Source organism: Lithobates pipiens, unplaced genomic scaffold (assembly GCF_037356315.1).
Source record: "Lithobates pipiens isolate NorthernLeopardFrog02 unplaced genomic scaffold, aLitPip1_a1.2 Scaffold_19, whole genome shotgun sequence".
Taxonomy (NCBI): Eukaryota; Metazoa; Chordata; class Amphibia; order Anura; family Ranidae; genus Lithobates; species Lithobates pipiens.
In genome coordinates this window covers 536,106,655-536,131,227 of record NW_027507764.1, presented here as the reverse complement: position 1 = coordinate 536,131,227, position 24,573 = coordinate 536,106,655, and the positions used below count along the sequence as shown (strand labels likewise).

Here is a 24,573-nt window from a genome sequence, read left to right as displayed (position 1 = left end):
TCAATAACCATGCCACCTCACAGAAAGGAGTAGCTACAATATACCCAATTCTAGGGGAAAAAAACATACCCAGCAAACTACCTTCCTTCCTTAAATGGGAACAAGATTTGGGGCAAGACTTTTCAATTAAACGATGGATGGCTTCCCTACGAAGCATATATAGGGCCACTGCATGTGTTACACTATGGGAACTGGCACAAAAAATTGTTCAAAGACAATACCTGACTCCACATATCCTAGCAAAATTCAAGGGGAACTCGTCACCTAATTGCTGGAGAAATTGTACCCAATTGGGGACCCTATTTCATATTATGTGGGACTGCCCAAGCTTACATAACTACTGGCAGGCAATCTCCCATTTACTCACTTCCATAACAGGTATTGTCCTTCAACTTTCACCAGAACTAGCCATTCTGAATATGAATTTACATACGATTCCCAAACAATATCGTAAAGTAGTAACACATATACTTTTAGCTGCGAGACTATCCATAACTAGAAAATGGAAAACTGACTCTCTTCCTACTATGACAGAAGTTATAGAATTAACCCAACTCCACCACTCCTACGAATTTTTATTTTCTAATGACAAATCCCTATATATTAAGGAACAACAACTATGGGAACCTTGGAGTACATGGTACAAAAATTATACAAAAATTATATTTCAACAAGTTTTTTTAGATAATGCTGATTCTTTAATCATATAGAAGAAAGAACTCCTGTGCGTTTTAATATTTTTTTTTGGATGGCTTTAAAAATAGTTTCATAACAAAGTGACAAATATATCACGTTTGTTTATCTGAATTGAGCTGCGGAGTAAGAATAGATCTTTATTTTCCTTCATAAAAGATAACTACTGTGTTTGAATTTCCATTAGGATGTTGGACTAGGTACTCCAAGACACAGATAGATCCCTGTGAGGGGTGTCTTGGGGTCCAGAAGTGGCCATTATCCATATCGCTATTTATAAATCTTACAATAATTATATTACGGACTTTATTATACAAATTCTAAGAGACTTACTCTTGTTCGAGTCCCTTTATGACTATGATTATTAGATACTTGGGAATACTACTTTATTCTTTATTGTGGATTATTTGTTTATATGCTATATTGTGCTGAGAAAACCCTGTCACTACATTATACTGTGTTATGTTACTTTTATTACTATATATTATTATTTTTTGTTTTGTAACCCTTGTTGTAACTAACTCTAAAACTGCTAAAAATCTCAATAAAAACATTTGAAAAGAATTACAAAATATATTGTACCAGTATATTTTTCTCCTTTTGTTTTGTTAAATAACTGATATGTAAAAATATCACCCATATTATTTTTTTATTTATTTCTGTTCTGCATATTGAAAGTTTACAATTTTCGAATTTACAATCTACAACAGGTGTAATAATAATATATTATATTATAACAGAAGTGCAAAACAACCAGGTCTTAAGGCCTCCTTCACATTTGTATTTTTTCTGGGAACATGCGCAGAAATGCATGTTCCCAGAATGCAAAAATAACAGGCTAAACCGAGCTACATGATTTGGCCAAAAGTCAGATGGAATCTTTTCATCGGATATTCTGATCGTGTGTGGCCCTCAGACTTTTTTTTTTTTCTAAAATTCTGATGGACCTAGAAATAGAACATGTTTTAAATCTTTCCGACGGAATCAATTCCTATCGGAAAAAACGTTTGTCTGGATGCTGTTTCGAGATGAAGATCTCACTGGAAGATCTCACTGGAAGATGCAAGCATGCCTCTCATCTCGCATAGCTAGGCATCTCGCATAGCTATGCCTGACGAAGGAACATGTTTCAAATGCGTGCCCGCCACTAGCATCATCCAACCGCGACCTGGGACTCTGTGGACTGACGATCTCCCCTGCACCCTGCTTACTCTGATCTGGGACAATGGAAGCCACCGACGCCGCCAGACAAGAGCATACAGCCAGAGAGGATCATCTCCTGTGAAGCCCCGCTGTCCATCATGCTGTCAGTTTGGATTTCTTTATGATATGCCTGCTTACATGTTACACAGAGTGAGTGCATTTTTTACTACAATTAAAAGTATGTGTTAGACTACTACACTCAGGTTGGCGCTGCTTGTTCTTTGTTTCTACCCTTCAGCGTGCTGCCTCCTGTCCGTGTCAGTTACATTCCCTGTGGTTATACACCCAGATTACAGATTTTATTCCTCCCAATATTTGAACTTACATCAGGAATCATTATTTTATGAATAATGTTCCACCGACTTATTGTTGTCATATTGTTTTATTTGTGCCCTACACCTGGACAATTTTAACCCTTCCCCTCATCCCACATGCAATACAGCCTTGCTTATATTTGATATCTGTAGCGCAACAAAAATACTCTTTTTTGAGCCATACTGCCATGTCCATCCGGAAATTCAGAAAATTGTCTGTTTCACCTGATATGGCTAGGCAGCTTCTTATTGCCAGAGCAGATAACGCTTTGAAAGAGTGAGCAGAATCCACTCCTTTAGAGTGTGTTGGCAATGTGTTTATTGAATGTGACATCCTATTAGGTCTCCTCCTTATCCCTGGCTGCTTGAGCCAGGGAGATACATACTGTCATGCCCATCCATGTATTCCTCTTCTGGAGTCTGAAGAGGGATATTTGCTTGGGAAAGCTATGAGACTGCTCCTTGCCAAAGAATTTAGCCCCTTCGCAGGGTAAGTGGGAATAACTCCTTTGAGTGTATTGGCCACTTGTTTAATAAATAAGACAACATGTTAGGTATTATCATCCTCATCTCTAGTTGCTTAATCAAAGCTAGATTCACACAGTCATGTTCATCTACGTCTTCTTTATTGAAGAGACTGAAAAGGGCTGTTTGTTTTAAGATTGGTAATTACCAATAGATAACCTTTCCACAGGGTTATGCGTGCCAATTAACAAAGCAGCCTATAAAAATTATTAAATGCATAAAATAGTTTGCTTAGTAACAAACCTTAAGGGGTTAACAACTGCTAGACGGAGACTGAAGCCTCCATCTACAGCCCTGATTCACCAGGTGATTAATGAGCTAAACCTTGCCTTGCCAGGAATCAGGACATAATGAAAAATTTTGTTCAGAAAAGCACCAAAAGGTGGGAATTTGCAACAGAATTACACTAATATTCTGCAATGTACACAAACCAAGGGAATTGTAGACCTCATAAACATGCTTCTCCCCTTTTTAATTTTATTTTTATTTCTTTTTTGATGAAAAACTGGAGAGCACAAAGAAATATTAAAGTATATACCACACCTCAACGGGCCATGGCTGGCTCCAGTAGTCATCCACGGGTGACTCCTCTACCTTCTCTGGAAATGCTGGTCTTTTGAGGGGCTTGGCATAATGACACAACAGTAAAGCAAACATGAGAAGCCACCAACAGGTTATGGCCATGTGTGAACAGACAAAGTGTTACTTTGTGTACCTGTTATGCAGAGTACTCTCTGTGGAGGAGCTCAGGCTATGCATAGTGGCTGCAAGGAGCAAGGCACAACAGTACCCAGCAATGCAGCATTTATTTGGATACAAAAGCATTTTTCAAATTTAGCTCACCTATCCTCCGTCATCCAACCATAAACACAGTCACAGCATTGGTGCGCGTGCATAGGAGAGACTCTGCCAACACCACTGTCCGCTTTAAGTGGACCCAGTGGACCCCAGACAAGGCTGTTAGCCCTGATAAAAGCCATCCCGAGGAGCAGAAGCGGGGCTCCCTGGATTATAGGTCATTTAGCCGAGACACCAGGGACTGCGTCCAGCCTAATCCACATGCATGGACGGACGGCCAGCCCTTTAGACCAGCCAGGTAGAGGAGCACACCTAAATCCTGCGCATAGGAGGAAAAAAGAAGAATGCCGAGGCTGTAGGTGGGCTCAAATTTATATGAGGTAAGTCATGAAGGCATGGGGGGCGGAGCCTATACCCAGCTGTGCTGACATGAAGCCGTCAGGAAATTAAATTTTATCCTGTGTACTGTATTCAGGGTACTGAGTTCATTTCCTTTTCTTCCTTGGATACTATTGGGGGAATTGTCTCCTTACAATGTATTCAATGTTTTAATCACTGTTCACAAGCTGGAGTCACTGCTTTACATGCCAATAAATGCATAAAACATTCAAAAACATACCTGTATCCTTGAGCCATGTTGTAGACAAATTCCGCATTAATGGTGGAAACCGTTCCAGGGGAGTTAGTGTCTTCATATTGAAAATACATCAAAATTTTATTTAAGAGGTTACCCTTGTATGCAAGGCAAAGCTGAAAGTAAGACAAGAAAGAAAAAAAACTCATCCAGAGAATTTCCATCTTCTGCTATTTCCACAATACACCTGTAGCACCCTCATACTTACGCTGCCAGGTAAATTTTGTGTTGGGCTGACTCTGTAGCCAGAGGTCCTGGATTGATAGAGTCTGTGGCTCCACAGACTATGTGGCTGATTATTTCCCTCTGGCTCTGTTGAGAAACTTCCGGAGCTTGGGGCTAAAACTTAAATCCCCAGCCTAAATATTTACTACCCTCTAACCAATCCCTGTGTAGGTGTGTCCAGGATTTGAGATAAGGGGTAAATATTTTAAGTGTATCTAAAGCCACTTTTTTGTTTTGAATAGAGTAGGCAAGGATTTTTTATTTTTGGCTGTCTGTGTCACTTTTTTAGAGATTCACCTTTTCTATTTGTCCTGGTGACCATTGTCACCGAGACTGACAAGACAGAATCACACTTTTGTATTGCATTAGTGCAACACGCGGTAACATGGCTTGGTACGAGTGAAACCATCTGAATGGCACCCCAAAGCACCTATGTTGAAGTGTACCACAATGCACAATGATGCATTACTGTGCATTGTGGCATGCCATGATGTTAAAATAGCATACACACATTTTGGTGTGTTCTGGTTTGTCAATTGAATGAACTTAACATTATTGCACTTGAGTTAACACAAAACAAAGATGTAAATGGAAGGATTTACTTTCACTTTCTGTCCCTTATGTACCGTACACATGGTCTGATTTTCCCTAGGGAAAATGTTCGGTGGGAGCTTTTTGTCAGAAATTCCGACCGTGTGTAGGCTCCATCGGACATTTTCCATCGGAATTTCCGTCGCACAAAATTTGAGATCTGGTTCTAAAATTTTCCGACAACAAAATCCGTTGTCGGAAATTCTGATCATGTGTACAAAATTGCGATGCACAAAGTTCCACGCATGCTCAGAATCAAGCAGAAGAGCCCCACTGGCTATTGAACTTAATTTTTCTCCACTCGTCGTACGTGTTTTATGTCACTGCATTCTTGACGTTCGCAATTTCCGACCAACTTTGTGTGATCGTGTATATACAAGACAAGTTTGAGCCAACATCCGTTGGAAAAAATCCATGGATTTTGTCGTCAGAATGTCCGATCAATGTCCAATTGTGTGTACGAGGCAATAGGCTCCATTCACACCTGATCATGGGTGGAATTACATCCGTGATTTTAAATTGCTGCAATGGCATTGCAAAGCCCAGGATGCATTTGCAATGCCATTACTTCTTAATAGCACCCCAATCGCGCCATGATTTTTCCTCGTGGCAATTCACCCCACAATCAGGTGTGAATGGAGCCTCAAAGACAACTGAAAGTGAAAGAAAATATCTCCAAAGTGAGAGAAATCCCCACTTATAATAAATAGTCAATTTCTCTACTGACAGGAATATCCAATCTATAGTCAACAACCAGTTCAACTGATATGATACATACGGGGACATGGTTTTTGACCTCTTTTTAAATTCATGACCAAAGTATCTTAGGACTGCCAATCAATGCAAAATGATTGATAATTTTCCACCCTTGTTGATCCACTCAGTTTGCTGGAACCTGGTCTAAATTAAATGTAAGGCCACGTACACACGGGCGGACTGTTCGTCCAACTTTGTCCGCTGAACAGTGTTTGGGCGGACAGTCCGCTCGTGTGTGGGCTTTCAGCGGACAGTTTCAGCGGACAGTTAGACGGACAAGGTTTTTCGGAAATTCCGTAAAACTGTCCGCTGAAACCTTGTTTCAGCGAACAGTCCGCTCGTGTGTAGGCTTGTTCGTCAAACAAAGTTGCGCGCATGCTCAGAAAGGATTTTCACGCCGAAAGCTATAATGCAGTGTATAGGACGTCGTATTTTTCGTCCCGTCGTACGTGCCGTTCACGTCATCGTGCACGGTTTCAGCAAACTGTTCGTCCGTCGTGTGTGGCCATGTCCGTCCATGCTAAGTTTGAGCGGACTGTTTGCCGAAACTGTTGGATGGACAAAGTTGGGCGAACAGTCCGCGCGTGTGTACGCGGCCTAAGTTGATCAGAGGGGAAGTCTGGCCCTTCTTCTTCTTCTAGCCGGAACATTTAAACAATGTTTTAAAAATGGATGCCAAAGGGTTTGGCCCTAATTATCTAAACAGACCCCTTTGTGTAATGTTTTTGCATACTTTGGAGTATGCATCTAACACGCATTATTTGTTTGAAATATAGCACTACATAATATGTTGGCTTCTGGAAATAAATAATAATGAGTATACCATACAGTAGATGCAAAATCACAGCTTTTTGTGTATATGACATACAGTAAATTATGACACACATGAAAACGCAGTCATACCTTTCTATATAAAGTTAATGAAATGGGTCCATATGGCATTTGGGTTGATGATTTCACTTCTGTTGAATCATACAATACAGAAGGATTCTTTAGGGAATTTCGTCCACAGAACGGCTCAGTCTCAGATGTCACAGAGCCCCTGTACGAAGACTACAAAGAAGCAATATGTTTATAATAAATTACATTAGACTTTAAGTGGGTTTCTTTAGCCAAATAGTAATATAAAGCAATAATAGTCTGCAGGAATTGACAAATTAACATAATAACAGAAGGGTTATAATACCTACCTTTCCTAAGGAGAAAATACTGATCGAATTTTCCCCTCTAGTGCTCCCTCAAGTTACCAAAAGCTCAAGCATTTGATTGCTTGATCTCTTTTGAAGTATAATTTAATCTAGTCTGAACTCTAACCCACATTTTCAGCATGGAGCAGCACTGAAGGGTTCCAGAAGCTGATTATTCTCCAGGAAAAGTTTCAGATACCCCATTTCTTTGTTAATCTTGGTATAAAATCAGTACAGTTTTAAAATGATATTTGTATATAATCCTGTAAAGGTTTAGCATACACATTTTTATCTATTAAAGTATAATTGGGCCCAATGGTCTCCGAAACTGCTGCCCAAGGGTTTGATGTGGCCCTTTGCTTGTCTTTATTCAACCCTTGGGGCACTATCCCTACCACTGACACCAACAATGGGGCATTCTTCCCACCACTGACACCATCTATAGGGCACTCTTCCTTTCACTGATATCAATGATGGGGCATTATTTCTCCCACTCATATCAATGATGGGGCATTGGCTATGTCTACTGACACACAACATTTTATACTTCCACTGGGCAAAGTCTGGCTCCCCTAAAGTTTGAAGGACAGTAATCTGGCCCTTTCTTTGAAAAGATTGGCGAGCCATGATTTTGCCTAATAGGGACGACTGATGGAGGTGGCAAGAGGTTCTCTGGCATTCTGCAGAAAGTAAGTGCCAAGGAGGCCATAATCCAGGCTTCTTCATATGTGTGTGTGTGGGCAGGATTGTAGTTGCAGATGGCAGTGACACTACGTAGTTCCTACACAAGGACAATGATTCAAGTGGATCAGGTAGTCTTGAAGTAGCACTTATTAGAATCTCTAAAGCATGCATGCAAAGTAAAATATAAAAGCTATGTACAGTTAAAATTGAGTTCATAGATCTGTGGGGCAGGTAAAAGGGCAAGTACCCAATATTCCAAGTCCATAAAATGCTAATATGGGCACCAAACAATGGACAGGCATTTGGTGAAATTTAGGGTGGACACCTGGCTCTGCAAGACCCAGGAAATACAGAATTGGGGCAGGCAGGTTTAACCAATAGAAGCTCCCATGCTAAATGCATTAAAGAGACTCTAGAGAATATGTGTACATGGTAACTGTTAAAGCTGACCATTTCATTGTTAGAGCCAGTGTTGATGGGTTTAAGGCTTGTGTTGATGGCATTTGATTGATATCACTTTGAGATACTTCTGAAATAATTCAGATTTGATTGACAGGTGTAGTTAACCTGCAGTTGGTCACCTTTTGACCTGCATTTGACCAGCTTCAAACAGGTTTTACATCTCTTTTGAAGAATACTATAGCCAATCAAAATAGGCTCTTACATAACTGTGTTTTCAGTGAGTGTGTTTGCATCCTGATCAAAAAAGAAATACATTGTGGAAATTATTTTGCCACAGAGCAGTGGAGGACTAGCAACATTTGGCCTGAGAGATAAACACAACCAATTGGACTAAAAGTCACCCAAGAGCACTCGAGTGATCAGCAGCGCTAAAATAAACCACATATAGAGATGCAGACACAGAAAAGTGAATAGATGAAAATTCAGTGAATAAAGTCCATAAACAAGCAATCTTCCAAAGGGCGATAAAGTCTTCAAACCACACCATGCGTGTCACAAGTACCACTCCCCGTCAGTTTTGAACTCACCAAAAGAAGCTGCCTGTACACGCGACAGGACTTAAGTCCGGCAGAGTTCTGACGGAGTTCTGACAGAGTTCTGACGGACTTTCCGAATGAACGGACTTGGCCACACACAATCACACCAAAGTCTGACAGATTCGAACGTGATGACGTATGACTGGACTAGAATAAGGAAGTTCATAGCCAGTAGCCAATAGCTGCCCTAGCGTCGGTTTTAGTCCGTCAGACTAGCACACACACGAGCGGATTTCTGGGTCCGGCAGAGTTCTGTCGGAAAAATTTGAAACATGTTCCATTTCTAAAGTCTGTCAGACTTTTGCAAATCAAAAGTCCGCTGCAGCCCACACACGTTCGAATAGTCTGCCGGAATCATTCCGTCAGACTTTTGATGTTGAAAAGTCTGGTCGTGTGTACGCGGCATAACACTCAGTGTTTGGCAGCATCGTAGTTACCCATAAAGGGTTAAATCAACGAACAGCTCCTCTCCACTCGGTATAGACAGGTGTATGCAATCACATGGAGAAAAATAACAAAAGAGAGCTCCACTAGTATGATAACGTCAAACACACTGATGTATTTATTTAATAAAACCTTCATATTGTACTCACAAGGTACATGAATAACACAAGCATAGAGGGTGTTAGAGGGTTTATGGGTAACTGAGCTGCTTCCAAACACGTGAGTGTAAGGCAACATCTCTTGGTGAGTTCAATACTGAAGGGGAGGGGTACTTGTGACACGCATAGGGGGGTTATTTACTAAAGGAAAATCCACTTTGCACTGCAAGCGCACTTGGAAGTAAAGACGCTGTAGATCTGAGGGGGACATGTAAGGAAATTAAAAAACAGCATTTAAGCTTGCACAAGATTGGATGATAAAATCAGCAGAGCTTCCCCTCATTTCAGATCTACCCCTTAGATTTAGAGCGACTGCACTTCCAAGTGCACTTGCAGTGCAAAGTGTATTTGCCTTTCGTAAATAACCCCCTTTATCACCCTTTGGAAGATTGCTCACAGGTTTATGGACATTTTTTCTATTATCATTGATTGTTTATGGACTTTATTCACTGAATTTCCATCTATTCATTTTCCTGTGTCTGCATCTCTGGTATCTCTATATGTGTTTTTTTTTAGCGCTGCTGATTACTCGAGTGCTCTTGGGTGACTTTTATATCATTATTTTATTTACAAACAGCTGCTATCTGGTAATAATGCATTAGATCTGCATTTATCCATTAGTCCTTGTTTTACGTTGTTTGGCACAATGGTGAACAAGTGATTTGGTTAGTCTTTAGTTATTTTTTCACAATCAATTGGTCCTTTCAGATTATTGTTGGCCAAGGAATGTGTATCATGGTAAGTGTGTCATGTTGTCTTATAAAGTGGTGGACATGGTGGAAGTTTGGTGTTTCTAAAAGACAGTTTTTGGGAAACATCTTTTCAGGTCTAGCATTAGCATACCTTGCAGCTCTCTGCATTTGGTTACATAACATCCCAGAGACACAACGTTGGTGCTGGAAACCTCCCCTGTGCCAGAAAATGTGATAACAGGTCTGGGTAAAGAGCAAACAGCAATCTAAAACCCAACATGTGTTACCGACTGGAGGTTCTGCCCCAATTAATGTCTGAATGGTGAAGTATCTCCAATCCAAGCTACCAGCCCCCTAGTAAAGTCCTACCCTGCCATACAGAGTCTATTGCTTTTGAACAGTCTCAGCAAGAGGATAGATTTTACTTTAAAGGCAAAAAAACTGTAAGGCTCGGTTCACACAGGGGGCGACGCGAGGCGACACGACTTGCCGTGCCGCGACCTGACAAGTCGCCCCCGTTCTGTACTACGGAACCGTTCTAAGAGGAGCGACTCGAGTCGCTCCAACTTAGAAAAAATTTTCCTGTACTACTTTTGGGCGACCTCGGGCGACTTGCATTGACTTCTATACAGAAGTCATTTGCAAGTCGCCGCTGAGGTCGCGGCAGTTCGCGGCGCGGCAAGTCATGTCGCCTCGCATCGCCCCCTGTGTGAACCGAGCCTTAAGCAAAACCATTTTGTAACACTACTAAGAAGGAAGCACATATTGTATATGTAATGTAATGACCAAGTCCTGCTTCCTCTGTGCTTTTATAATGTGAACACACACTAATAAAGAGGATTGCATTAACTTGATCACATTTTTTCAAAAAGGTAAAACATATACAAGGCATTTACCGAAGTGAAATCTGATTCATAGTTCCTGAAGTACTTGACAGATAATCCTTCCTTTTGATTGGCAATTACATCAGAGCATTTACCGCTCGCCATGTCTAATACAGCTGACTGCACCTAAAGAGATATAAAAGTGTAAATATTATCATTATTATACCAGTGGCAGTTATTGAGTTATGCCGCGTACACGCGACCGGACTTTCCGGCAGACTAGGTCCAACGGAATCAGTCTGTCGGACATTCTGATCATGCGTGGGCTATCAGTCCGTCAGACATTCCGATCATGTGTGGGCTAATCCGATTGTTTTTCATAAAAAAAATCAGGCGGATCTAGAAATAGAACATGTTTCCAATCTGTCCTATGGACTCAATTCCTATCGGGAAAACCATTTGTCTGTATGCTGGTCAGACGGACCAAATACGACTCAAGGGAACATATTGGCTACTGGCTATTGAACTTCCTTTTTTTAGTCCAAAACGAACGGACTTTCGAACGGACTTAGTTCATTCATGTGTCGCCAAGTCTGTTTCGTTCGGAAGACCTTTGGACCTAGTCTGCCGGAAAGTCCAGTCCTGTGTACGTGGCATACGAAATTTCAAATCAGTTCTACTTTTTGAATAAAGCAAAGGTGGGAAAATTAGAATTCAGGAACCAATCGGCACACTACAGAACCCATTTCCCTAAATTTGTACGTGCGGGAGGATCCGAAATACGAATTGCCATGCGTCCGAATTTTGTACGAAATACGAACTTTTGTTTACGAATCCCCAAGAGGAAGTCAGCACAGCACAGGGATGGTGGGAGCCCCTCATCTAACGAAAATTCGTATTTCGGATCCGAAATTCTTCAACGGAATTTCGTATTTCGGATAAAAACCAAACTTCCATCAGCATCGATTGTCATATTGAGGTATATTTTTGCCTTTAAATTCATCGTAAAGAACGTTTGTACAAGTTAACGAACCTAACGACAATTCGTATTTCATACGAATTGAAATTGAATTTCGGATACGAAATACGAAGTACGAATTAATTTTAATACGAACCGTAACGGAACAGAACGAAACAAATTTATTGACGGCGTCCATGTCTACTATGTATAGGATTAGACACAGACTGTACATACACTGAAGGTTTATGTGAACCAAATCACTAAAATCTCATATAGATTTTAATATGCTGATGTAATTTTACAATTGATTTTCAATAATATTAAATTCACAGCTTTTATTAAAATAAAAACTGGAGATCTTGTTATGAAGGTCCTTGTACTTCCTTTGTTATAGGGTGACAATGCTTTTCCCCTGTCTCTACAGTGTTGTCACCCTGCCACAAGTGTTTCTGATGGAGATTACAAGTGGCCTTTTCAACACACATTGGGGTTGATTTGCTAAAAGCAAAAGTGTAGTTGCCCTCTGCAAGTGCAGTTGCTTCAGAGCTTAGTAAATGAGGTAAAATTTAAAAAAAAAACATTTTTACATGCACGTGATTGGATGATGGAAGTCAGCAGAGCTTCTGCTTATTTACTAAGCTCTGGAGCAACTGCTCTTACAGAGTGCCACTGCAGTTTGCAAAGTGCACAGTCTATTTGCCTTTAGTAAATCAACTCCACTGCACAGATATGATCCACTGCTGTTACTACCAGAAAACCAGTCCTGAGAAATGCCATGAAGCCATTACTAAGGTGCATATAGACAGCTAATGACTGCAAAGAGGCTGCAGGAAATGAGAAGCACTGAGATATAACAAATAGAAAAAAAAAGGTTGAAAACTATTTTATTAAAAAGAAATGACGATTGTTTATAATGCATAGAGCTTTGGCAAATAAAATGTCATTCAGTTAGGGTTTACATCTACTCAAAACATGATATGCTTTTAAATTACTGTATTTAGCTGTTTTTACCTATTCAGTGGTGTATATATAAAACATTGGTATTCATCCTACTTAACCACTTCAATACAGGGCACTTAAACACCTTCCTGCCCAGACCAATTTTGAGCTTTCAGCGCTGTCGCACTTTGAATGACAATTGCGCGGTCTTGCTACACTGTACCCAAATGAAATTTTTATCATTTTTTTCCCACAAATATAGCTTTCTTTTGGTGGTATTTGATCACCTCTACGGCTTTTATTTTTTGCGCTACAAATAAAAAAATACTGAAAATTTTGAAAAAAAAAATGTTTTTTTTTGTTTCAGTTTCAAAACTTTGTAAATAAGTACGTTTTCTCCTTCACTGATGGGTACTGATGGGGCTACACTGATGGGCACTGATAAGGCGGCACTGATGGGCACCAATGTGGCACCAATGAAGTGGCACTGATAGGCGGCACTGATAGGCGGCACGGATGGGCGACACGGATGGGCGACACGAACGGACACTGATAGGTGGCACAAATTGGCACTGATAGCTGGCACGGATGGGTGGCACGGATGGGCGGCACAGATGGGCGGCACAGATGGGCATGGATAGGCGGCACAGATGGGCATGGATGGGCATGGATAGGCAGCACAGGTGGGCACTGATAGGCGGCACAGGTGGGCACTGATAGGCGGCACAGGTGGGCACTCATAGGCGGCACAGGTGGGCACTCATAGGCGGCACAGGTGGGCACTCATAGGCAGCATTGGTGTTATACTATAGTAATGGATGCCAATCAGTGCCAAACAATAATGCATGCCAATCAGTGATGCCCATTGTGGGCACTGATTGGCATCCATTATGGGCACTGATTGGCACCCATTGTGCTGACTGGCATCCCTGGTGGTCTAGGGAGGATTACCTTTTCCCTGGTGGTCTGGTGGCGTCCCTGGTGGTCCAGTGTGGGCATCCTCGGGGGGGCTGTGCTGATAATCGATCAGCACAGACCCCCCCTGTCAGAGGAGCAGCTGATCGGCTCTCCTCTACTCGTGTCTGACAGACGCGAGTGAGGGAAAGCCGATCACTGGCTCTTCCCATTTACACTGTGATCAGCCGTGATTGGACACGGCTGATTACGTGGTAAAGAGTCTCCTTCGGAGACTCTTTACCGAGATCGTAGTTGCCGGGTGTCAGACTGACACCCCGCAACAACGATCGCCGCGATGCACGCAGCGGCTCATAATCCTGATCACGTCATATGACGTCCGGTCAGGATTATGAAACCACTTTGCAGCCGTCAATTGCCTATAGGGCGGGCGGCAAGTGGTTAAAGTACATTTGTTCTTTGTAAAGGGGGGCAAGAACAAATGTTGTCAGGTTATTTTCTATCACATGTTATACATAAATCATAATAAATAAAAACATATTTTCGATCATCATCAGCTCCATCTAGTGCCCATAATGTGGTATTTTCCTGATTCATTCTGCTTTGTATAAATGAAGAACATGGAGGGAAAATTTGACATTCAATTTTGTCAACATTTTCATAGAAAAATATGTATATGCAGTTCCACAGGATGAATAGTTCTGCAATTTTGTTTTTATAAATAAAGAATATAGCATGCAACTCTGTTTATTAGAAAGCTATCCCAGGCAACATGTGATACCAATCAATGAGCTATTATTGCTGTTCTGATAACAATGCAGCTGTGTCAGAAAGTTTAGCCATACATTTGTTACATAGTAACAAAGTATATGCAACATTTCTAAATTGCAGATCTCATGTACATTAAAAACCCTCAAGAAGTAATGAAGCCCATAAACCAGTGTGACTTCCAGGTAACCAACATTTTTTAAATGTTGAGGTCATTAACCACTTCCATACCAGGTATTTTCACCCCCTTCTTGCCCAAGCCAATTTTCAGCTTTCAGTGCTGTCACATTTTGAATGAGAATTGTGCAGTCATGTGACATTGTACCCAAATGAATTTTGATCATTTGTTTTCCCCACAAATAGAGCTTTCTTCTGGTGGTATTCGATCACATCTGCGTTTTTTATTTTTTGTGCTATAAACAAAAAAAGATCTACAAATTTGAAAAAAAAAAAAACACAATATTTATTACTTTTTGCTATAATAAATATGCCAATTTTTTTATTTAAAAAAAAAACAATTTTTTAGATTCAGTTTAGGCCGATATGTATTCTTCTACATGTTTTTGGTAAAAAAAATTTAACAAAATCGCATTAAGCGTATATTGATTGGATTGCGCAAAAGTTATGGCGTCTACAAAATAGGGGATAGAATTATGGCATTTTTATTATTTTATATTTTTTACTAGTAATGGCGGTGATCTGCTATTTTTATCGTGGCCGCGATATTGCGGCAGATATATCGGATACTTTTGACACTATTTTGGGATCAGTGACATTTATACAGCGATCAGTGCTATAAAATGCATTGATTACTGTATAAATGTGACTGGCAGGGAAGGGGGTGAGTCACTAGGGGGTGATCAAAGGGTTAACCATGTGTCCTAGGGAGTGATTCTAACTGTAGGGGGAGGGGACTCACAAGGGGAGGAGACCGATCTGTGTTCCTCTGTAATGGGAACACACGGATCGGTCTCCTCTCACCTGACAGGATGTGGATCTGTGTGTTTACACAGATCCACGTCCCTGCTCTGTGACAAGCAATCACGGGTGCGCCGGTGAACATCGTGGCTGCCGAGCACGCGCATCGGGTCCCAAGTGATGCGGCGTGCACACGCACACACCCACACTGCCGGCAATGCAGGGAATCCCAGAACGTCATGTGACGCCCTCCCAGGGGGACGAAGGGTTCCTGTGGGCGTCATGTGACAATACAGCGGTAGGGAAGTGGTTAAAGATACTTTTGTCCTTTTGCTAAAAAATGACATTCCCTTTAAAGCCCCCTGCTTGGGAGGATCTAGCTATGACGATCACTCCAGTGTTGAGTCATAATTGAGTTGCCTTGACAAGAGGGAGATGATAGTAATCAATGGGCTTCGTACTATGCTTTATATTGATACAGCAGAGATCTATATGGATGAAATGGTTTAAGAGGGATTAGAAAAGACAATCCAAGTTAATTGTTCTGACATGAATCACAAGAAGATTTACAAGTGTGGGATGTCCACTACATATAAATACAGTATATAGACAGTTCCATAATCTAAGACAAATAATGGCTTGTAATTGCTGGTTTATCTGTGCTGGGTAGATTTAAAAATGATTATCTGATCAATTCTAATGACGACATTGGAGTGAACGTGTTCATGCACCTAAAGTCTAGATTTTATGGAAATGCTGTAAGAAATTGTTGGGCTGCACTAAATTTTTACCCTATCAACTTTTACTCATTATTTCTGTTAAATCTTGCTAAATGTCTAAAAGCATGTACAAAAAATGGTGACGAGGGCAGGAGAAACAGATAGGAAATATTTTATTGTCCTATATATGAAAGGAAGCATTCCGGAACCCTCCATATTGTATTGTAATTGTAGTGCCTGCCCTTATGTTGTAAAATGCTGTGTAAACTGTTGGCGCTATATAAATCCTGTATAATAACAATAATAATAATAATAATATGGATGCTTCTTCTACATGCTTGCTAGCCAATCCTGAAAGTGATATTAAACCGCAAAACAAATATTTCATATTCTTAGCAGTGATGGCTACCTTTGTTTTGTTTTCTTTGTACATTTTCACAGCTCTTACTGTGAAGAAAACTTTCCATATTTGGAGATTAAATCTTTTTTCCTCTGGAGGTAAAGAGTGCCCCCTTGTTCCCTGTGTTGACCTTAGATTAAATAACTCAACACCAGGTTCACTATATGGAGCACTTAGGTATTTGTACATGTTGATCATATCCCCCCTTAACCTCCCTGGCGGTACGATTATTTCGGATTTTAGGTGCTAAAAGCGGTACCATTATTTTGCATGAAAATTTGGCATTTTATATTGTAGTCCTGCAATTCTTAGGAATAACTCTCTTAAATCTGTCCAAACCAGAGTCTAGCAGACATCCCGGGTATAATAAAGTTTGAAAAATGAAATCATAAATTATAATATAATAAATAACTATAAATAATTGTACCAAATAATAATATAACAATAATAAAAATTATTCAATAATGTAATCACATCAAAAACACTGAAATTTGCTCAGTTGCAGAATTGTCACTGTCATTACTTTTCAGTATTTGACGGATCTCCCCACAAATCGCTATCGCTCAATTCTGCGAGTGATTCCAATTTATTATCGCTGTTTTCTTGCTGGTCTAAAACCATTTTTGATGTAAAAGGACAGTTTTGGTTGCTATGGACAATCTCCAGTTTCCAGGCATAAAGAACAGTTTTTATTATATAAAACTACATGCAGGACACTGGGCAGACCACTAGGGACAACGGGGATGTGAAATATTTACATACAGCAATGTAATCTGTAAGATTACATTATACTGTGTGTTTACTGTTTGTTTCACTTTTTGAATTTTGAATTGAGCTCGCAGGGAACGGAGAGCGGCGATGTGATAGATCGAGCGAGACACGGCTCGCTCGTACAGCGGGGAGACAATGCTGGATCCGAGGGAGAACGTAAGTAAACCTCCTCCTGGATCCAGCGATGCGGTCCCGAGTCTGGCTCGGGGTTACCGCTAATGGTATGAAAATTCCACCCCAAGCCAGACTCGGGAACACCGCCAGGGGGGTTAATCTCCTCTTCTCAAGAGAAATAAAAATAAGTTTCTCTAATCTTTCCTCATAGCGAAGTTCCTGCATGTCATTATCAGTTTGGTTGCCCTTCTCTGCACTTTCTCCAGTTCCCCGATATCCTTTTTGAGAACTGGTGCCCAAAACTGAACTGCATATTCCAGATGAGGTCTTTCTAATAATTTGTACAGGGGCAAAATGATATCGCTCTCTCTAGAGTCCATAAATCTTTTAATACAAGAAAGGACTTTGCTCGCTTTGGAAAGCACAGATTGGCATTGCATGTTATTAATAAGCTTATGATCTATCAAAACCCCCAGCCTTCTCCACGATGCATTCCCCCAGGTGTACTCTTTACATTTATCAACATTAAACCTCAATTGCCACACAGTTGCCCAATTAGACAGAGCATTGAGGTCAGCTTGTAAGTTGGAGACATCCTGTAAGGACATTATGCCACTCCATAGCTTGGTGTCATCTGCAAACACTGAAATGATACTTTTAATCCCAGACCCTATATAATTTGTAAAGCTATTAAAAAGTAAGGGTCCCAACACTGAACCTTGGGGTACACCACTGATAATCTTAGACCATTCAGACACGCACCCTCACCCACACGCATGTCATATTAGAACACAGCGGCTGTGTCGATTTAGCCACTGTGTCCCCATAGACGTCAATGGGACTGCCTACAAGGGGATGCATAAAACACATGTGCCTCCCTGTACAGGTAAACACAGCCCTGCACAGGCATATGGTATGTCTTGTGTGAGCATGGCCTAAGTCAAGTCTATCTACTGCTGCTGTCCAAAGGTGTCTCCATTAGTGCCCTCCATGTAGCGTAGAGACACCTTAAGAAAGGAAGTGTGTTACTGCCAAGGTGGTTACTACTAGGTGAAAATAAAGAGAAAAAAAAAAAAAACTTAAAGGATAAGTCCACCCTAACACTAAAGTCACTATATCTACAATATAAGCCTAACCTACCTAGCCCTATAATGAAGCAATCAGTATACATACCTTTTTTGAAGCCAATCCAGTCTGGTCTCTAGCGGCAGAGGCTCTGCAGAAGACACAGCTGATAACAGTTGTGAAATGAATGGGGATTGGCGTCACCTATAGACTTACTATGGGGCTTCCATTGTCAAATGCTTCCTCTGAAACCCACCTCCACAGTGAAGCAGCAGCTGACAGCTCAGCATGGGATCAGATTGGATCAGCTTAAAAAAAGGTATGTATACAGATTTCTTCTTTACAGGGTTAGATAGGTTAGGCTTATATCATGGATGTCTGTAGCTGTAGCAATTTTAGTGTTAGGGTGCACTTATCCTTTAAAAAAGGAGAACTTATGTACCCACCACCTTTAAAGTGGTTGTAAAAGCTGAAGGTTTGCAGTATGCAACTCCCCCACCAGCTCCTCTAATACTTAGCCAAGTCTGATCTCGATGCACTGATGTGCACAAGAGCAATAGCTGTCCTGGGTCTCTGCCTCTTCATTGGCTCAGAGACAGCAGCGGGAGCCAGTGGCTGCTGTCAGTCACAACCAGTTGGGAGGGAGCAGAGCCAAGCCCTGTTCTGTGTGCCTTATGGAAACACAGAGCAGAGCTTGTGAGCAAGCACGCATGAGTGCTCCCATAGCAGGTGGCTTGCTATGGGGGCAAGCAGCGGGAGGGGGCCCAGAGCGCCAGCAGGAGACCCCAAAAGAGGAGGATCAGGGTTGTTTTTTGCAAAACTATTGCACAGAGTAGGTATGACATGTTTTTTTATTAAAAATAAATAAAAAAAATAGCCTTTAGTAACCCTCTAAAGAATAGTAAGCTATAATATATTACATTTTTGCATCTGGGTTTAGTTCTACTTAAGCTATCCTAAGGAGTATACCCATCTGAGGCTGGATTCACACCTATGCATTTTTAGTGCTTTTTGCATTTTGCAGATTTGCACTAAAGAACGTGTTCCATAGGAAACCATGTTAAATGGACTGTGGTGCAAATCTGCAGAATGCAAAAAGCACTTAAACTGCATAGGTGTGAATCCAGCCTTAAAGGTGGTCCTTCACTCACTTTCACATCTTCATTACATTTTACTCATCACCTACCCTTTCATTAAATGCAAAACAACCCATGTTTTTCAGAGTGCAGCCCTTACTTCCTCCTTTCTCACTTAGGCAAGTATGACATGTCAGACTAAAGCCTCTTGGGATCCCTGGAGGCCTTGGGGATATCTAGAACACACTGTGCATGCGCAGTGGAGTGTCATCAGTTGGGTGACTCCTAGGAACCAGAAGAGACAGAAAGCCTTCTGATATTGTTAGCAAAGAAGATGGTGGTGAACCCTATGTGCAATGGCAGGACAGCACTGGAATCACTGGATATGTTGGTATGTTATTTCACCTCAACCCAGAGGACAAGGAAAGAGAGAGATAAGATCAAAGTTGAAGTATGTTACATTTTCACATATTTAAATCAAAATCTCATGTATATGTATTCAACCTACCTCTGCAGCTGATGCATTTCTTGGTATGGCTTTGGAGTAAACATTCTCCCACACCAGTGTGAAGGTTTCCATGTCTGCGGCACCTTTTGTTTGCACTGCAATATTCACAGTCATATTGCTTCCATACAAAATTCCATATGAAAGCAATGGGAACTCTCCTGCGGATTGTAACAGCAGAAAGAAAACATTTGACAAAGTAGGCTTAAAGCTGAATTCTACTGTAGGTATGGGTTTCATGTCATAGTTACATTGGTCCCATTGGGTTCCTCCAAGGGTTGCTAGAGGTTCCTTGAGCTCTGACTAATAAGAAACTAAGATAAGTAACCACTGATACCTATGATATATTAGTGATCTGTAAAGAGGGTCGTCTTCCCATTAACCACAAATATACTGTGAGCTGTGTGTATTGGTAGGGTTTTCCAGAGACCAGAAAGTTATTTTAAGGGTTCCTCCATGTTGATTTGGAGGGTACAGTAGGACACTGTTGGAGGTCAGGGCATTATGGAGGACTGGAATCTCTGCAGCAGGTTGGGAGGCACACTGTGGGTTTGGGGTCACTGTGGAGGCTTATGGCTTTCAGAGGGTCTGGGGGCACTGTGGCCCACTATGGGAGGCAATACAGAAGCTGGGAGGCACTGTAGAAGGTTAAGGGATCTGCAGCTTCCTGGAGGGCTAGGAGAATGGAAGCTGTAGCCCAGTGATTGAAAGCCACTGCCCTAGAGAGCTCACCAATAACAAAAAACATACTTGAAAATTGGCATGGTCCTATGACATGAACATAACGTCCTTAGTCTAGAATTAAAAGAAAAAGATGAAGAAACAAAATATAAAAAATAGGAGAAAAAGATTCCCAACTGTAAAATGGACAGAGACGGAACCATTCCACCAAAATTGGGACAGTTTAAGAGTAAGCAGATTAGTGAATAAAGTTCTATCATATGAAGGCTCAAGGTGAATAAAAGCCTTAATTTCAGGTATAACTATATAAAGGGTTTATTCTCATGATGTGTCCAGTAATATCGCACCTCTTTTTGAATTGAAAGTCACTGTATACACATTCTGGTTGTCATTAGTTTCCATAATCACACTGACTGTATCTGGCTGTATAGACAGCAGTTTATTTAATGCTGATTGAACATCGGCAGCACTTGCATCAGCTGACAACAGAGCTAGAAAAAATAAAATGAAACAATAAAATATTATAGAAATGTATAAAAACGGTAAAAAAAATTCTGTTTCTTATACTTGAGATCTAGTTAACGACATCATACTATTAGTGTGCTTCTACTTGGTTTTGGAGGAAATAATTCCACCAATGGTCAAACATTCATAAATATTCATAAACTAATCTCATTTGCCCTGAGCCAAACTGGAAGGGACCTTCAATTTGATATCTGGTTAAAGCTGAACTCTGGGATAAGCAAATATCCCACAGTTAATGTCCTGGTGGGATTAGTAAAGTATTCTGAATAATTAATATTGTGCATGTGAATTCTTATGCAGGGTACGCACTATGACTGAGGGACCCAGGGAGCATGCTGTACTAACTATGCAATCTCCCCACTAAGCTATTGTGTTCTGACAGGGGGACCCCCCGCAGGAACACACCAGTCGGATGCCAAATGATAGCTCTGTGTACCAGGCTTTACCTGGATATTGGTGTTATAATATAGGGGGGGGGGGGGGGGGCAGCAAGGTTGCACACAAAATAGGCCTTTATTAAACTAAAGCTGAAGTTTCGTAAATTTTTTATTTTTTTTAATCAGCACAAGGGACAGTACTTACATTGAATGAAAAGTGTCCCTTGCTCTAACGACTGTTTTCTTTGTTGAAATCTTTTTGTGCCCCCCAATACCGCAGCAGCTGTGAGCATCAGATGCTGCAGCGGTTAATACAAGCCACTGGACCTATCACAGGGAAAGTGCCCACTATGCCAGTCCTTTCCTCCTCCCTTCTCTATTCACAAAAGGTACAATATTGCTTCCTGCAATGAAAAGTGCTCTATGAATGGAGGATGGGCGAATGAATGCAAGGTCCTCCTCCTCCATTCATGAGTGATTTTCATTGCAGGAAAATTACACATACAAGAACATAAATGCATGGGCAGGAGCACCTATGTACAAAATTTATGATTGTGCTACATGTTACAAATAGCTATGAATGTCGGGGTGAGACCAATAATTATAGGGCCATCATTCACGGTTAACTTTAATTTTATACCCTGCAAATGCTTTTAAGTCTGGGTTCAAATATGTGCGAATTGGATGATGTTTTCGCTGCACCCAATCCGCATGACATGCGAGTGTGACGGGTTCGATATAGTCAGCTTACACAGGCGTGGGATGGCCGCGTTCCAAAAGGGTTCTGTGCATGTTTGGGCTCAGTTTAGGTGTGAATTCAGGCAAAAATTAAGACCTGATTTGCACCTGAACTGGTGAACAGGAACGCACTGGACCCTATGCTGGGAACCACGGCTGCACATAAGTGGACCCGGCCTAAGGCTTGACATGTTGGGTATCTATTTACTCATCGTAACCTCATATTTATATTTTACGAAAAATTGGGTAATATTTTGTATTTCTGTGCACTAAAATGATCTTACTAACTAAAAATGTGCATTTGATAAACATGTGCGCTAATATCATGTGACATAAAAGTATTATAACTACCATTTTAATTCGCCAGAAACTTTGCTTATAAAAATATATAGTGTTTGGGGGATTTAGCTAAATGGAAAAATGGCTCTGGTAGATGAGTGGTTAAAGCTGTCTAGTCATCATAGGAAGATAGTCCAAGATTTCCAACATCCCGCATGTTTTAAATGATTATTATAAGCCATAATAATTTTACCGGTTTCTTCTGCCCCAAAGATGAGTTTGTAATACATGTCTGGACATGGACCAATGCAATTTTTAGTGACTGTAATTGACTGAACTGCAGCTACTGCTTGTTGGGTTGTGTTCCAATTTTGTAATGTAATAACCTGAGAGAAAAAAGTACAAAACACAAGAAAAAGGTCAATATAATGTTAACGCCAAAAACACTATCTTGTGTAATTTGTGCCTAAAATCTACATCACTGCCCCGCCTCTCCACCTCATCCCAAATCAGAGAACGCTTTCACAATGCAGCATGGAAGCATAGCTCCCAACTGTCCCTGATTTCAAAGGACTGTCCCTGATTTGGAACAAAGTCCATCTGTCGCCCTTTCCTCCTCATTTTCTCCTTATTTTGGTGTGATCTATATAGTTGTACATAAAATGCACTATTTAGCTATCAAAAAGTGTTTCCCAGTGCTAAACCTTTCATCCAATATCTACATTGCTGCATTTGTAAATTTCAAAAGCCAATCTAAAGGAATAGTAGTGGTAGTAAAAAAGAACTTGTGGGTTTACGTAATCTTTTTTTGTACAATTCTCCTTTAAGGGGGTGTTTCCTATGCCTACATACTTTTGCTAATAGGTGTCCCTCATTCCCATCTCAGAAAGTTGTGAGGTATGGAGAAACGACACGGCATGGGATCCAGAAGCTAGTGGAGATCATTGTAATAGTGGTGTCTACCACAGTGATTTCCAGATTCCATGGGGATCCTACAGGCATAGCCCTTACAGTACCTACTTACAATCTTACAAGCTGGAGCTATATACCTATATACAGTATAAACTGCCATACCTTCACTTCATCTTTAAAACAAATGTTGGGTCATTGTTAAAAGAAAAGAAGGCATTTTTTAGTAAAATGTAAAATGTTTCCCGCCAGCTGTCAGGAGTGATGGCATGTGACATCATATCCACATTCACACCATCCCAGTAACCCACACATTGTCTATCGCCATGAAAAGTTCTAGTTTGGGCAACTGGTCTCTGTCTGGCCAATGTGAGAGACTGAACCTCCATTACTATTACTTTTTTTTAACTGTTGACTGTCACCCTGGAGGTGGGCGTAGATGAGGTAGATGTACATATTCATAAATAACAATGCATGTTTGGCTAATGTTTTCTGAGGACAAGCACCATCCTACCCAGTATGACTATTCATGCATGACCACCTTCTATCTTCTTGGTTCAGTGAGATCACATTTGAAAACAATTTCTTCCAGAATTACTTCTGATAACCCCTAATGTGTTTAAAATCACATCATGGATGAGGGTTCAATATGAGTAGCAACCATGTGCATGGGCATCTACATAGCATCTGGACCATGCTGTTACATTATTATGCAGACCACCCCGTCTTTCTTCATCTATCGTGATGTCCCTCTAGTGCTGGGTGCCCATAACCGTCGTCATATCCGTGAGCCCAACCAAAGGGCTTGTGGGACTAGTAGTCTTTCAGATTGTGTGATATTACAACTGGACTACACATCCCAGGGATCCTTGGGTAAAACATGAGGAGCTCTGGGATTAACTATAAAAAAAGCCAGTGGATCCGCCTCGCGATCTCTTCTTCCTGGGCCTCGCCAAGTGCATACCTCTTTGTGGCTGAGAGAGGAGGCTGCAGCCTACCAAGTGGGGATCGAGTGATACAAACCGGGCTCCGGAGGGTCTAACTCTGCTTGCTGTTCATCCACACGGAACCAACCCATCAGATCAACACTACGATCATCCGTACCCAGCAGCTGTTACTATTTAAAGGGCCCATAGCCTATCCCTATTATGTCTGGTCTCTCATTAGGATATAAAGGTAGAATAGGC

The 24,573-nt window shown here is 41.0% G+C and overlaps 1 protein-coding gene across 1 annotated transcript in view; it reads right to left on the bottom strand.

The window, feature by feature from the left end:
• LOC143997557 (fibrocystin-L-like) overlaps positions 1 to 24,573 on the bottom strand; it is a 247,462-nt gene that overhangs the window by 161,714 nt on the left and 61,175 nt on the right. The window contains exons 17-22 of the mRNA XM_077493224.1: positions 22,731 to 22,863; positions 20,906 to 21,049; positions 19,881 to 20,038; positions 10,799 to 10,912; positions 6,643 to 6,792; positions 4,153 to 4,283 (exon numbers count right to left, since the gene is read on the bottom strand). Of these exons, the coding sequence (XP_077349350.1) occupies positions 4,153 to 4,283; positions 6,643 to 6,792; positions 10,799 to 10,912; positions 19,881 to 20,038; positions 20,906 to 21,049; positions 22,731 to 22,863 (830 nt within the window). The remainder of the gene's footprint in view (positions 1 to 4,152; positions 4,284 to 6,642; positions 6,793 to 10,798; positions 10,913 to 19,880; positions 20,039 to 20,905; positions 21,050 to 22,730; positions 22,864 to 24,573) is intronic.